At 55.4% G+C, this 12,315-nt stretch overlaps 2 protein-coding genes across 3 annotated transcripts in view; one reads left to right on the forward strand and one right to left on the reverse strand.

The window, feature by feature from the left end:
• Positions 1 to 1,495: 1,495 nt before the first annotated feature.
• Positions 1,496 to 9,605, reverse strand: Dll1 (delta like canonical Notch ligand 1). Of its 2 annotated transcripts, none has more exons than XM_004868848.4 (11): positions 9,217 to 9,605; positions 8,811 to 9,110; positions 8,054 to 8,114; positions 7,564 to 7,821; positions 5,666 to 5,726; positions 4,829 to 4,959; positions 4,530 to 4,699; positions 4,201 to 4,417; positions 2,421 to 3,222; positions 2,214 to 2,331; positions 1,496 to 2,130 (listed from the first exon to the last, which is right to left on the reverse strand). In XM_004868848.4, the coding sequence occupies exons 1-11, from the start codon at positions 9,268 to 9,270 to the stop codon at positions 2,125 to 2,127; spliced, it is 2,178 nt and encodes a 725-aa protein (XP_004868905.1). In that variant the 5' UTR covers positions 9,271 to 9,605; the 3' UTR covers positions 1,496 to 2,124. The 2 variants fall into 2 exon arrangements, with proteins under 2 accessions (XP_004868905.1, XP_004868906.1); XM_004868849.4 differs by having other exon boundaries at positions 1,497 to 2,130; positions 2,540 to 3,222; positions 9,217 to 9,414.
• Positions 9,606 to 9,793: 188 nt separating this feature from the next.
• Fam120b (family with sequence similarity 120 member B) overlaps positions 9,794 to 12,315 on the forward strand; it is a 109,240-nt gene continuing 106,718 nt past the window's right edge. The window contains exon 1 of the mRNA XM_087196014.1: positions 9,794 to 10,179. The gene's annotated coding sequence lies outside the window, so the exon portion shown is untranslated. The remainder of the gene's footprint in view (positions 10,180 to 12,315) is intronic.

A 12,315-nucleotide genomic window follows, 5' to 3' on the forward strand; every position in this document is an offset into this window, starting at 1 on the left:
GGCATCTTAGAGACAGAGGTGCCCTTGGGGACGCTGGGGCTCCTTGAGCAGTGTTCAGTTCTCTTTGACCCTGGGTTTTGTCAGCAAAATCCACTGGGCCTTGACACTTTCTACCACACCCAGACAACAGTGGAGACATGCACACCTCCTTTCTTAGTGCCAACAGGGTTCCACCCCACCACCTGTGTTGGGAGCAATGCTACATAATTCTAGGGAAAAATCATTTGAGTAGGTCTAGTTTTCCTGCCTACAGACCAGCTACGACATTCCAGACAGGAGACCTCAGTGATCCCCGGATGCTGTAATGCTCCAGGACAAGACCACACCTGTGGGAGACGCCAGAGAGGAACCAAATCTTCAACTGCATAGTTCCTCATTGTTCTTAGATTTCCACTGCCCCCCAGTCTTTTTACACCTTGTTTATCCCAATGTAAAGTACTGAACTCTGCATTTTTCACTTGTTACATGTTTCCCCATGTACTGAATAAAAAGTGCTGCAAGCTAGGGGGCTTTTGTCTTTGCTGCCCAGAGCAGCACTGATCAGACCCAAAGCTCAACTTCTTCTCAGTCTGTTTTCTACCTTTCCTGTAATTCGCCGTGTGCTGCTGTGGCTCGCAGGAGTCTAGGACTTAACGCAGAGGTTCTGGTAACGTCCTCTTCCCCTGTTCCCTACACATCTGCCCACATTGGACCCCAGAATCAGCCACATTTCCCCACATGGACTTGTTCTCTGCTAGCTGATCATCTACACTGTCCCCTGCACCACCAAACAGCACCAGCGATGGGACTTGTAAATTCCCAGATCCTTTAGCAATAAGGAGCCAAGTTTCTGATAAATGCAATCAGTGACTGCACTAAAGTCTGACTTAGGCTGCCTCAACTTGAATGTGGTCACTGCCACTTATGAACCTGAGACCAGCAACCTCTAAGCCTCTGTCTGCACCTGTAAGCCAAGAATGACAATATCGCCTTGTGGGCATCGAAACTGAAGAGTGGCAGTTTTAACACAGTTGACAGGGCCTGGCACACAGCATACACTCAGTAAAGAGTGTATTCATTGCTGCTAACTGTGCATAAATTAGAAAGCAACTAACTTCTTGAATTTAGAAATAAACTCGCAAATGAGTATCAGTCTACGATAAAACATCATTGCCATATTGATGTAAAAGTGCCTCCTGGACCCCAGTGAGGTTTTGTTGCAGTCTTCAAAAAAAATAAGGTTCAGAGGGAGTGGCTGGTTTTTCCAAAATTTCTCAGTCCCTATCAAAGGTGGCATTGAGAAGCATGTGCGGTTGGCACCTTGGGCAGTCTGGTTGCCTCACAGACATGCCTGGGAGCTGGGAACACAGGCTGAGGAACGCTCTGAACATATCATGTTCAGCCAGGGGCAGGCTTTGCAGATGGAACCCCAAGGCCTTGCATCCCCAAAGACCTGGGAGCGGGTGTGGCACCTACCTCTGCCTGAGAGATGATGACAAGGAAACACACTGCTGGTTGTCATTCATAATATTTATTTTGGAAAAATACTTTAAAAAGGAATTTCTTCATTAACAAAACAGTAAAAAACTCAAATAACATTTTCACAATATTCCATAAATACATTTATATACAAAAAATATAGTCACATAGACCCGAAGTGCCTTTGTACATATTTACCAAAATTTAAATTATAAAAAAATGAACATCACAAAATACTCAAGCTTTACAGATATCATGAAAAATATTTTTACAAATCCAAAAAATAACACACATTTTTTCCATCTAAAAAAAAAACACATTTCAGTATCAAAAAGGACAATGAAGGCAGTTGTGTTTCTAGTTCAAGAAGACTGGCTCATAAGAACCCCAGATACACGCACCGGGCAAGGCGTGCTTCTCTGCAGTGCTCAGGTCCACGCTAAATATATACTCTGACAGCAACTGTCCATAGTGCAATGCGCGCCTGGCAGGCGGGGCAGCGCGGCCGCAGCCGGCACGCTGCTCGGGAGGAGACCAGCTCGCCCGAAGCTGTCTCAGCAGCAGTCCCGGGCTCCCTTTCCTCTTCAGCAGCATTCGTGGGGGCATAGATCCTTGGAATTTCACTTATCTTAGGGGCAACAGGAATTTTGCCATTCCATTTCCATTTCACACCTAGAGGCCCAGAGATAGATGGGAGGTGAGCTGCAGACAGAGATGTTTGCCGTGCCCCCTTTCCCCTTGCACCGCACACTGACCTCAGTGGCAATGACACACTCGTCTCTCTCGTCGGAGATGACATACACTGACTGGTACTTGGTGTCCTTTGAAGTGGAGTGGACGGACTCCGGCCTTTTCCTCTCCAGCACTTCTCCACTGAAAGGGAAAGCAGAGAGAAGCAGGCTAAGCACAGGGACACGCTGATGCCCCAGGGTCTTCCTACCCCCGCCCGCCACAGCACATACCCCCTGAGTGTGGCTGGGGTGCCCTTCTCCTCCCCTGCATTGCCCTGGGGCTGGCACTTGGTGTCACACTTGCTGTGGGCATCCCTGATGGCAGCTTCATCACCCTTGAGGTCCTGTACCAGGTTACAGTCCACTGCTGTGTAGCGGGCCTTGAAGCCATTCTTGTCAGCCCCCTGGTCCCCATGGAAGTCGGCCTTCTTGTTGGTGTTCTTGATCTGCGTGGCCCCAATGACACTGACCGAGACGTCCTTCTCACGTTGGCAGCTGGCCAGGTTGTTCATGGTTTCTGTTTCACCCCAGCAGGAGGGCTCTGCCGGTGGCCGGTGCTTCTGCAGTCTGAGCCGGACGCAGACTCCCAAGGCGGCACAGCCCAGCAGCAGCACCAGAACTAGGACTGCTCCAGCACACACGGCCACCCAGGGGAATGGCCCGCCTTGGCCCTCCACGTACTTCTCTGTGAGGTCCACCACCACCGGGCCAGGCGGCTCAGGGAGCAGGAACTGGCAGTTGGGGCCCCCATAGCCCCTGGCACACTCGCACACATAACGCAGGCCCCTTTCGTGGCAGGTAGCCCCATTGTGGCAGGGCGCATGCTCACACCTCCGGACAGGTGCACTGCAGTTCCTGCCTGTGTAGCCAGGTGGGCAGGTGCAGGAGTAGTCATTCACACCGTCATGGCAGGTGCCTCCATTGGCACAAGGGGAGGAGGCACAGTCATCCACGTTGTCCTCACAGTGCCTCCCAGAGAAGCCAGCCTGGCAGCGGCACAGGTACGCATCACCAAGGTCCACACATTTGGCACCTGGAACATGGGACAGGAGCAGTCACATGCATGTCCACCTGAGTATGTTCACTGAACAGATATCCTGACTTGGCCCCTGTGGGTCACCAGAGGCACCAGTACAGCCTGTGGCCCACACAGCCTTTATTCAGGGCAGCATAGTCCAGGACCCTAAACACAAGAAGTGGAGAGGAGTCCAGGCCTAGCCTTGCACACGAGAATCAGTCCTAACAGCTGAGATTTCGTGGTTGGTATATTTTGGCAAGCATCATACAAAATGCTTTGCCCAATTACTGCATTACTCTTCATGACCATCTGACAAAGAACAGAAACCACTAGACCCAAGTTTTAGACTGGGAAACGAAGGCTTAAAAAGGGTGCCACCCTGGCCCATGGCCACGCTGTTAATGAGAGTAGAGGATTGAAACAAGGAGGGAGGGAGCCACCAGGCCCAGTTTTCCTCAGTGAGGCTGTTTGGGGCATCCTACCCCTCATGTCGCGGCAAGAAGCACCAGTCTGGGCCAGGGATTTAGCTCAGTGGTTTCGCCGCCTGCTGCGCAAGGGCAAAGATCCGAGTTCGATTCCCAGTACCAAAAAAAAAAAAAGCACCACCAGTCCACAGAACACGCCTCCTCCCACAGAGGCACACCAAACTATGTAGGGTGACAGTGCAGAGCTAGGTCCACTCAGAAAGCCCTGTTGCTGTGTTCCTATCTGGAGCTGACCTACCAGCTATGGATGGCCTGGGCCTGTGAGAAGCCCTAACTCTGAGCACACTACACCACCAGAGGCCTAGGCTCTCCCTGCGGGACAGATGCACAGACAAAGCTCCAGCCTGCCCTCCTCCCTCTTGGCATTTCCAGATTCAAGGACAGTCTCTACCAAGAATTCCCACTCCACAGATGAAGGAATCCACAAACTCAAGGTGGCTCATGAAGCATGGAATGCACATGCTTCCTAGGGCCCCAGACAGTGCCTGAACAATACAGCTGCCCTCACCACTGGAGCAGGGTGCAGAACTGCAGTGATCCATCTTCTTCTCACAGTTGAAGCCAGAGTAACCCACAGGACAGCGGCAGGTATAACCTCCCTCAGGGTTGTCTGCACACCGCCCACCATTGAAGCAGGGGCCGTCTGCACAGGTCATGGCGCTCAGCTCGCACACCCTGCCGTAGAAGCCAGGCGGGCAGGTACAGGAGTAGCTGTTCTCAAGGTCCTGTGTGGGAAGGCATAGAGGCTTTCCAAAGGCACTCTAGGAAACCCGCACACTCTCTTTCAGACCCAGGCTCCTGGCCAGCTGTGGTGAGACCATGGTGCAACCCACTTACTGTGCAGCTCCCCCCGTTCCGGCAGGGGCTGGGGGCACACTCATCAGTCTCCAGTTCGCAGTTGGCACCTGTATACCCAGGCCGACAGGAGCAGGTGTAACTCCCCTGCCCTGTATTGGTGCAGGTGGCTCCATTCCTGCAGGGTGTGTGGTGTGTGCAATAGTTCAGGTCTGTTGGGGTAGAGACAAGAAAGGAGGGAGACAAATGAAATGCAGGAAGACTTTATTTTTCCAGTAACCAATGAGCCAGGCAAGTTCCAGGCTGCTCTAGGGGGGCAGTCTTGGGGTCCAGAGGCTTACCTTGGTTACAGAAAAGGCCGCCCCAGCCTTCCTGGCAGTTACACTGCCAGGGCTGCTGGCAGGTACCATGGAGACAGCCTGGGTATCGGATACATTCATCACAGTACCGGCCTTGCCAGCCTACTCTACACCTTGGGAAAAAGCAGAACACAATCAGATGATGCTAACTATTCCTGGGTTCATGGCACTCTTGCACATTAGAAATCATCTCTGGCAGCACCAGCAATCCACACTAGGCAGAACACTGGATCACCTTGGAAAGCTTAAATACCCTGAACCTATCCCACCTCAGAGGTTCTGATGGTGGACATTTTAAAGCTCCCTCCAACATGAGCAATGTTTGAGAACCATAAATGTGAACACTCATTTTATCCAACAATTCTTTTTAATCTGCTGCCTGTACATCTTCATAACCATTAGATTAGGTGAATGGCAAGCCCATGCCCATATGCAGTGGTACCTCGGTTCACACATGCATTTATTTGCAAACAGCTTGGTTCACAAACAGAAACATTGGGCAAAATTTTGTTTTTGTTTTCGAGCTCTGCCTCAGGTGACCAACATGACCGTGGCCATCTTTCCTGCACAAACACAAACATAGCCATCTTTTCAAAAATCATGGAACAAGGTAAGTTCATGAACTGAGGTACCACTGTATATCTCCAAGCCTTCACTAAGCAGAAATGCCAGGATAACAACCCCCTCACTCAACTCATTGTAGTAGTTTTTCAACTGATGAGTGTAAAGCATGGGATGGTTACAAATGCAGTACTCCACGTATAAAACAATAACAAGAAAAGGCAGAAAACAAAATCCAAAACAATTTTAAAAACTTACTTGCATTCCCCAGGCTTGTCACAATATCCATGCTGTTCGTCACACCCAGGCAGGCAGATTGCTGCAAACAGATAAAATGCAGTTTGAGCCCCACCCCAGGGCCTCCTTGGATCACCAGGTGGGGATGGGTTAAAGCTGGCAGAGCCCAGCCTGCAGGTCCCAGCTGAGCACACCCCGGCTGTGTGGCGCACTGGCCCACAGTGGCTGGGAGCTCTGGACTTCACTTAGCTTAGAATGAGCATTCTTCTTAATACAGTGGCTCCCGGACAAAAGGGCTCTCGGAAGCCCCCACCCCCTCCCCATCCCCTTTTCTTCTAAGAGAGGGTCAGAAGTCTTCCCCCTCCTCCTCCCCCACTTCCCAATTCTATGCACAAAGCTCCACCTCTTAATATCCCAGAAAGTGTGTGTGCAGATAAGAGTGGACAGCTGGTGTGCAGGGTGCCAGGGCAGGACAGCTGCTCCATTGTCTCTTCCCTCCCGGCAGCTGCCCCAGCGCAACAATGCCACCCCCCCCATGTTCCCCCCACAGCCCTAGCATGTGTGTATGTGTGTGCAGACACACACACACACACACACACACTTCTGCCAATGGGAGCAGGCGGCATACCCACTGCCTATCCTCAGAGAGATCTAATCTATGGTGCACACAAACTGGGCGGGGAGAGACTAAGTGCTTGAATAAGAAAAAAGTTTGGGTTTCTGGCTACCCCAGAACCATGGATGAAGACAGAGGAAAGCTCAAGGGGTAGGCAACCCAGGAGGTCAGAGGTGCCCAAAAGGTGGGTGGCGCTGGCAAGCTGGCTGACTTTCCCAGTTACGAAACCCACTGAGGAGCAGCTCTGCCAGTTCTTAAAAAAACAGAACCAGCTTGGGCCAAGGCGAAGCTTAAAAGGACCTCAGTGGACCCCTTACGGAGATGGGAAGCTAAGCAGCAATGACATTAAGCCTTCCTAGGGCAAGAAACCCCCTTCACCTCTGTGCACAAATCAGAGCTGAGAAAAGACACTCCCATTCCCCCACAGATGTTGTAGGCCCCACAGAGTCCGAAGTTCACCTGCTCCAGGGCAGGAGAATGAAAGTTCACGGCAAGGTGGGGGTAGGGGTGTTTCCCGGACAGCTCACCAACCCTTGACTATGGGGAAATGCCGTGCCAATGGGCACAGCCTGAAGGGGAGGCCTCAGAGAGCTGGCAAGAGGCTCCCTGAGGGCCAGGTGAACCAGAGCAGAGCCTGGGGGTCCCTGCCTGTCAGGCCATTACAGACATCAATACCTACATTTCTTTGTAGGAAAGGTGCCAGAAGCATTCAGATGAGATGAGTAGGTGTGCCCCTCACCCTTGGGGCTTCAAACCCTGGCCCCTGCTGTCCACAAACCCACCGGAGTAAAGACCTCTACTTAAGACAGAATAAACAGTGTTCACCACAGGGAATTCTTGAAAATGGCTTGCTCCATGGACAGGTCAAGCACCCCAAATCAGGGAAGAGAAGGAGGGACTTCCTGATGAGACAGCCAGGACAGCTTCAATGGAAAGCATGCCTTGCACACACCACACTGTGGCTCTGTTCCTCCCTTCCTTCCTCCCCTCCCTCCTCACGCACACACCCTGGTGGTAGCACAGCCTTGCTTCCTGACCCCTGGCCTTGTCTCTGAACTCCTCCCTGATGAAGAAAGGCAGTTTCCTATTGTGGGTAAACACTGTCTTGGATGTGAAAATGCCTGAGTTGACCCTGACCTTCTAAATCCTTAGAAACACACCCTTGCTCTTTGGGACTCAGTTTCCCCACCAGAACATCTCTAAGGTTCCCTGTTGTGCTAAAGCTCATAACCCTGGGCCTCCTAAGGAGCGCCTCCCCACCAAGTGCAGCAGCAGGAGGAAGCAGCATTCCCACAGGACTCACGTTCTGTGCAGTACTGGCCTTTCCAGCCAGGGTTGCACACCTTCTCGCCTCTCTCCCCGCAGGTGAAGTGGCCGAAGGCGTCATCCCGGGGGCGGCAGAACACGGAGCAGCCTTCCCCATAGTAGTGCTCATCACACACAAAGCGGTACGAGTACTTGAGGTCTGTGCGGCCGCTGCTGTGCAGATCCTGGGACCACTCTTCACCCACTGTCAGGTGCCTCTGTGTCGCCAGGCGGCTGATGAGCCTCTCTGGGTTTTCTGGGGGAAGATGCTCCAGTCAGTTCTGTCCAGGAACCCAGAGCTTGAGGACCAAGGGCAAGGTAGCAGGCATGCCTACCTACTGCAGGGGAAGAAGGCCAAGGGCCTTTGGCCGGAACTACCAGGGTGCATGCAGAATGAAAGCCATCAGTGGGGGGGGGGGGAATAAAGTCAGCTATATCTCAGGAAAGGAAGCTGTCTGGACAGTCTTGGGGTGTGGGTTTGTGGTTACCTGTTGCAAGGTCATCAGGAGAGTCTGTGTGGAGGGCCTCGATGATCAGAGAGAAGGTGCCCTGGGGAGAACAGTAGACAGGCATAAGACAAACTAGAAATGGGTATCTGTAAAAAGTCAAAGTCTTCTGGGGCAAGGCCTAGTGGCCCAGATCTGTCCAGGGGTGTCCAAAGGGTCTTGCCATTTCTCCCTGCTCTTACTTTGCTTAAGGAATTGGAGGAACTTTTAAAAGATTGGTTTCCTTTCCTGGTGTGTTTTTTCAGCCTGTTATTACAGGATATTATGGGGGGCTGGAGGGGGAGAGGGGGAGGGGGGGAGGGAGAGAGAGGGGGAGAGAGAGAGAGAGAGAGAGAGAGAGAGAGAGAGAGAGAGAGAGAGAGAGAGAGAGAGGACTCAGCAGGCAGGGTGGGGTAGTGGAAGAGGCTGGAGGGCAGCTGTCATTAGTCTTCCGGGATGGGACTCAGCCAGGGCCTAGGAGCTGAGAACCACAACTTCCCAGTCTCAAGAGTCTGACTGCAGGGACTGTTATAGAGGCGCATGCGACATGTCCTGGACTTGGAGCCGGTTCGGGTCCTGCCTGCCTCCTCCCCACAGCCCGTTGTCACCCTCCAGTGCCCACGGGCCTTTCCAGGAGAAGTCTAGGCGGCAGGCAGGCCCAAGACGCATCTCGGCGTCTCCAGCCCTTGGTGTGCCCGGAGACCTAGTCTGCCAGCCCCCACCCAAAGCCCCGGCCCGAGAAAGCAGGTGCGGCACTCACTGGCCAGGTGAAGCCAAAAGGGAAGCGGATGGGGTTGCTGAAGGCGGAGTCGGCGCCCGCGCCGTCGCCGTCCGGCAGGCTGAAGGAGTCAACGCCCAGCACTGGCGTGACTGCACTGCCGTAGGTGCAGGGCGGCTCGGGGGACACGCTGGCCTGGTAGTGCTTGAGGCACACACGGAAGAAGGTCCTGCAGGCGCACGGCGGGCCCGCGCCCCCGCGGCAGCAGTTGCGGTTCCCCAGCAGCCCCTTCTTGTTGACGAACTCCTGCAGCTTTAGCTCGAACACACCCGAGCTCCAGACCTGCACGGGGAAGGGCGTGAGGGCGCGGGCCGTCGCTCGCGGGGTCCGCTTTCGGCGGACAGCTGCGCGCCCCCGCCCTTCGCCGCGCTGCCCGCCGGGCCCCTACCTGGCACAGCAGGGCCGAGACGACGGCGAGGGCCAGCGCGCTCCGACGGCCCATGGTCCCGCGGCGCGCGCCCTCCGGGCCTTCCGGGCCTCCCGGGCCTCCTCTGGGGCGGGGGCGCGGGCAGGTGGGACGACTCGGACTCCTCCCCCGGGCGGTCTCGGCCCCTCTCGGGGGTTGCGGTCCTGTGGCTACGCTTCGGGAGCCTCGCTCCGCTATGCGCGAGAGAAAGGGCTCGCTCCGGCTGCGCGGAGGCGCAATTTGCGGTTTTCTCCTTTTTTCCAAGCTAGGAGTAGGTGAGGGTCGTCTGCTTCCTGGTTTTGTTTTAAGCGTCTCCGAGATAGAGATAGAGATAGATAGAGATAGAGATGGAGACAGAAAGAGCGAGAGCGCTCAAGCCTCCAGATATTCAGTTTAATTCCCAAGAGAGCGACGGAGGCTTCCTGCGGAGGCCGATTAGAAAGCGGTGGTCTGGATATCCCACTGGCGAGGCGATAATCCGGGGCCGCGCAGAGCGCGGAGGGGACGGCGGGCGCGCGGTGAGTGTGCGTCGCGCGCCCCGCGCTCGCGGCCCGGTGTCACTGGCGCCCGGTGTCACTGGCGCCCGGTGTCACTCGGCGGTGGCCGCTCCGGGAGCGCTCCGCGCCCGCCGCTCCTGCGCCAGCGCCAAGCCTCGCGTCTTCCCGACGAATCCGGCCAATGCCATTCGAGTCAGTGCGCACAGGACCGGAGGCCCGACCCGAGGAGCTCCGCGCAGCCGCCTGTCCTCTCGGGCGACTGCCCTCACCAGGCCAGGGCTCCGCGGGTGCGCGCCGAGGATCTGGCGAGGGCCGGCGCCCGCCGCCCTTATATTCCACCGGCCGGCCGCATGCCTAATGAGATGCAAATGAACGGCCCCCCAATCTGGCGAGAGCTGTCACAAAGGAGCCACTTTTCCAAACCCTCCTCTCAATGGATTGCCAAATGGTCAGTGAGCTGTAAAATGTGCAACCCTCCTCCCCGCCCCCACCTCTCCGCCCCCGGCCCTCCCCTGCCCCCGCCCCCAGCCCCTCCGCCTTCCTCCCGAACCGCACAAAACGCACTCATTTACATGCCTGCAAAATGTTCGCGGAAAGGATCTCTCTGCTCCCGGAGCTGGTGCCGCCGCCCCGGTCCCCGGCCTGGAGACCCGCAGACCCTCCAGTCTTGCGGGGCAGCCGGCGCTTCCTCCCCGCGGCCCGGCGCCGGACTCGCCCTCCTTCGGAACGCCCGGGCCCAGCGCCCTCCTCCCGGGGTCCTCACGCCGGCCGCGTCCCGGGAGCGTGGGGAGGGAGGAAGGGGTTGGGGGCCGGCCGCCCCCCTCGGCCGGCTGCCCCTCCTCCTGGCGGGCGCTTCCTAAGGAGGAGGCTCCTCTCCAGGCCTCCGAGAGGGGGCGGGGCGGGGCAGGGGCACCGTAGGAAGGGGGTGGGCGGAGTGGGGGGAGAGGGAGACTAGTGCGCGGCGGCAGTTTTGAGAAGTTTGGGGAGGTCCGACCCGGATACTCCTGGTCACGGATGACGACTGAACCTAGGAGAGCGCAGATCCAGCGCGCGGGGCTCGGGGCTGACTCCGGGACCCTGGCATCCCCTCGCCCGGAGTGTCCCTGTGTCGTCTGCGGCCACTAGGGGTGAGGGTCTAGGTCTGGGCACCCTGTCCCCCAAGCTAGGAGAGCCTGACGCCTTGAACTGTCCCCTCCCTGAGACACGCACACCCTCCCCTGGGCCATTTTCGGCCGCCACCACCTTTCCTGGGTCTCGGGCCCCTCTCTCCTGGGCATTGCCCCCTTGGCCTCCCTCCGCTTGGTAAAAAGTGAGTTTGGTGTGTGTCGTTCGCGTGGCTGTCATTAAGGCAGTCTGTTATTGTGCGAGGCTGAATCAGTGGCTCTTTGTGCGCTCAGCTGTATGGTAATGCAGACAGCACCTGCTCGCCGCACAATGCCGGGAGAAAGAGCCCCCTCCGCGCGCCGCGGCCTCTGCGACAATGTCCGGCACATGTTCCAAAGACCCCTCCAGCCTGGCCCCCCAGCACACAACCTTTACACAACCGTCACCTTATTAGGTTTTTACATGTCCGTCAGACACTGGAACTCTTGTTTTCATTTTTTTCTGGGAAATGAGTTTATTAGGAGGCCCAAGAACATGTATCACAGTGAATTATCTCAACTGCTCTCCTGCTTACAGGCTCAGGAAGAGTAAGTCGAGGCATAGATTCCAACTTTGGCATCTAGCTTTGTGCTGGGCATGTACTCTGCTGCCTTTCCCGTCCCTGACTGCTGGTCCTTGCTCCCACCCCAGCACCTTGCTTCATTAAAATGCAAGGCGAGAGCCCAGCGCGGCCCCCAGAGGGGCCCTGGCAGAGTCCTGCTGTAGATGTCTCAGCCCTCACAGGAGACAACTACACTGTCCCGCAGAGTGTCACCGTCATCCAAGGCCCATGTCTCCATCACAGTGTCTACGATGCACTTCTGAAAAAGGGAACCCCTCAAACACCCAGGACACCATTGGCATCGGTGATCATTTTTAAAAGCCATCTGGGGTGGTCCCTCTGGTTATCTACAACTGGGATCAGGATTCCAGGGCTCCTTTTCGGGTGGTCCAGTCTGTATTCTGCTACCATGTCTCACAAATACCTTTAAAGTTTCAGGATCAATAGAGGTGTGCACTTAAATTTCCAATTGCCGCCTGGTAGAAAACCAGTGTTAGCCAAAAGCCTTGTCCATACAGTGTTTAAGGCTGAAGTGAGAAAGGCGGGCTTGGGCCCCACTAGAAACCCCCTACTATTTGATGTAGAACAAATAGAGGCTTCAGAAAGTACTGCCAGCCCCCAGGACAGTGGCAAACCCAATGTCCCTGTCCTTTGCAAGCGTGTACTTGCTGCATTGCCAGAGGGCCGGGCCAGCTCAAATCCTAATTTAATCTTGCCACCTAGTGTCAGCATCCCTTTTTCACTAGGGTGATGTTTTCTCTCAAAGCTACTTTCTGAGGGTTTCTGCTCCCTGTGACTCAGAAGCTGTTCCCTGTGGAGAGGTGAGAGGGTTCCCAGAATGGGGAAATGCAAATGAAGAAAGGAATGTGAGGTCAGAAT

The sequence above is a fragment of the Heterocephalus glaber genome, unplaced genomic scaffold, assembly GCF_053883595.1.
Source record: "Heterocephalus glaber isolate CG9 unplaced genomic scaffold, H.glaber_assembly_v1.0 deba00001610, whole genome shotgun sequence".
In the NCBI taxonomy this organism is placed as follows: Eukaryota; Metazoa; Chordata; class Mammalia; order Rodentia; family Bathyergidae; genus Heterocephalus; species Heterocephalus glaber.